At 41.6% G+C, this 867-nt stretch overlaps 1 protein-coding gene across 1 annotated transcript in view; it reads left to right on the top strand.

The window, feature by feature from the left end:
• Window positions 1–867, top strand: part of ssrp1a (structure specific recognition protein 1a) — a 15417-nt gene that overhangs the window by 6442 nt on the left and 8108 nt on the right. The window contains exons 4-5 of the mRNA XM_020591564.1: window positions 151–256; window positions 592–785. Coding sequence (XP_020447220.1) covers window positions 151–256; window positions 592–785 — 300 coding nt within the window. The remainder of the gene's footprint in view (window positions 1–150; window positions 257–591; window positions 786–867) is intronic.

The raw sequence follows: 867 nt of genomic DNA, 5'->3' as shown, positions 1-867 counted from the left end.
CCCGGTTTTTTTTTTTTTTTTTTTTTTTTTTTTGTCCTGCTAACTTTGAGCCTTTCTCTTTTTTTGTTTTTAATGTCTCTCCTGTTCTTTTCACCCCTTCATTTTCTGATTCCCTACTTCTCTTTTCCCCTGCTTACCTTTATCAACCAGGACTTTGAGAAGATCTCTGAGTTTTTCAAGGCCAACTACAAGGTGGAGCTAACAGAGAGGGACATGTGTGTGAAAGGCTGGAACTGGGGAACAGCGAAGTTCTCAGGTAAAAATCATCAACAATACCAACAACAACCAAACCTTCCTCACTAGTTGAGCACCGTGAGACTAATAATCCAAGTAATATATAAAGAATAGACGTGTAGGTTCCTAGGGCTGTCACTTTTTGAATTAATTTGAATGAATTTCGTGTCAGTTCAAATGTAGGTATTTGAATGTGGTTTTTGGAAAAAGTGACGGCCCTAGTAGGTTTTCTCAGGTGTTGTGGACCCTGAATATAGTCTTGACTCCTGCCTGATTTGTCCCTCATTAACCAAGGTGGTGTAATGATGGTGTCTTAGTAAAATGAGCTGCCATTTTCTCCCTCTCGTCCTGTCACAGGGCCTCTGTTATCATTTGATGTAAATGACAGTACAGCTTTTGAGGTCCCACTTTCCAACGTGTCCCAGTGCGCCACCGGGAAGAATGAAGTAACTCTGGAATTTCACCAGAATGATGACACAGAGGTCTCCCTCATGGAGGTCCGGTTCTACGTCCCGCCCAGCCAGTCTGATGAGCGACAAGACCCTGTGGAGGTGAGGAACAATGTGCTGCTTTTGTCTTTTACCTCTAGTTCTTTCTTCATAAAATGCAAAAATACATTGATAATAGTGTTAA

This window comes from Monopterus albus, unplaced genomic scaffold (assembly GCF_001952655.1).
Source record: "Monopterus albus unplaced genomic scaffold, M_albus_1.0 scaffold2.1, whole genome shotgun sequence".
In the NCBI taxonomy this organism is placed as follows: Eukaryota; Metazoa; Chordata; class Actinopteri; order Synbranchiformes; family Synbranchidae; genus Monopterus; species Monopterus albus.
This window is presented reverse-complemented; position numbering and strand designations above follow the sequence as displayed.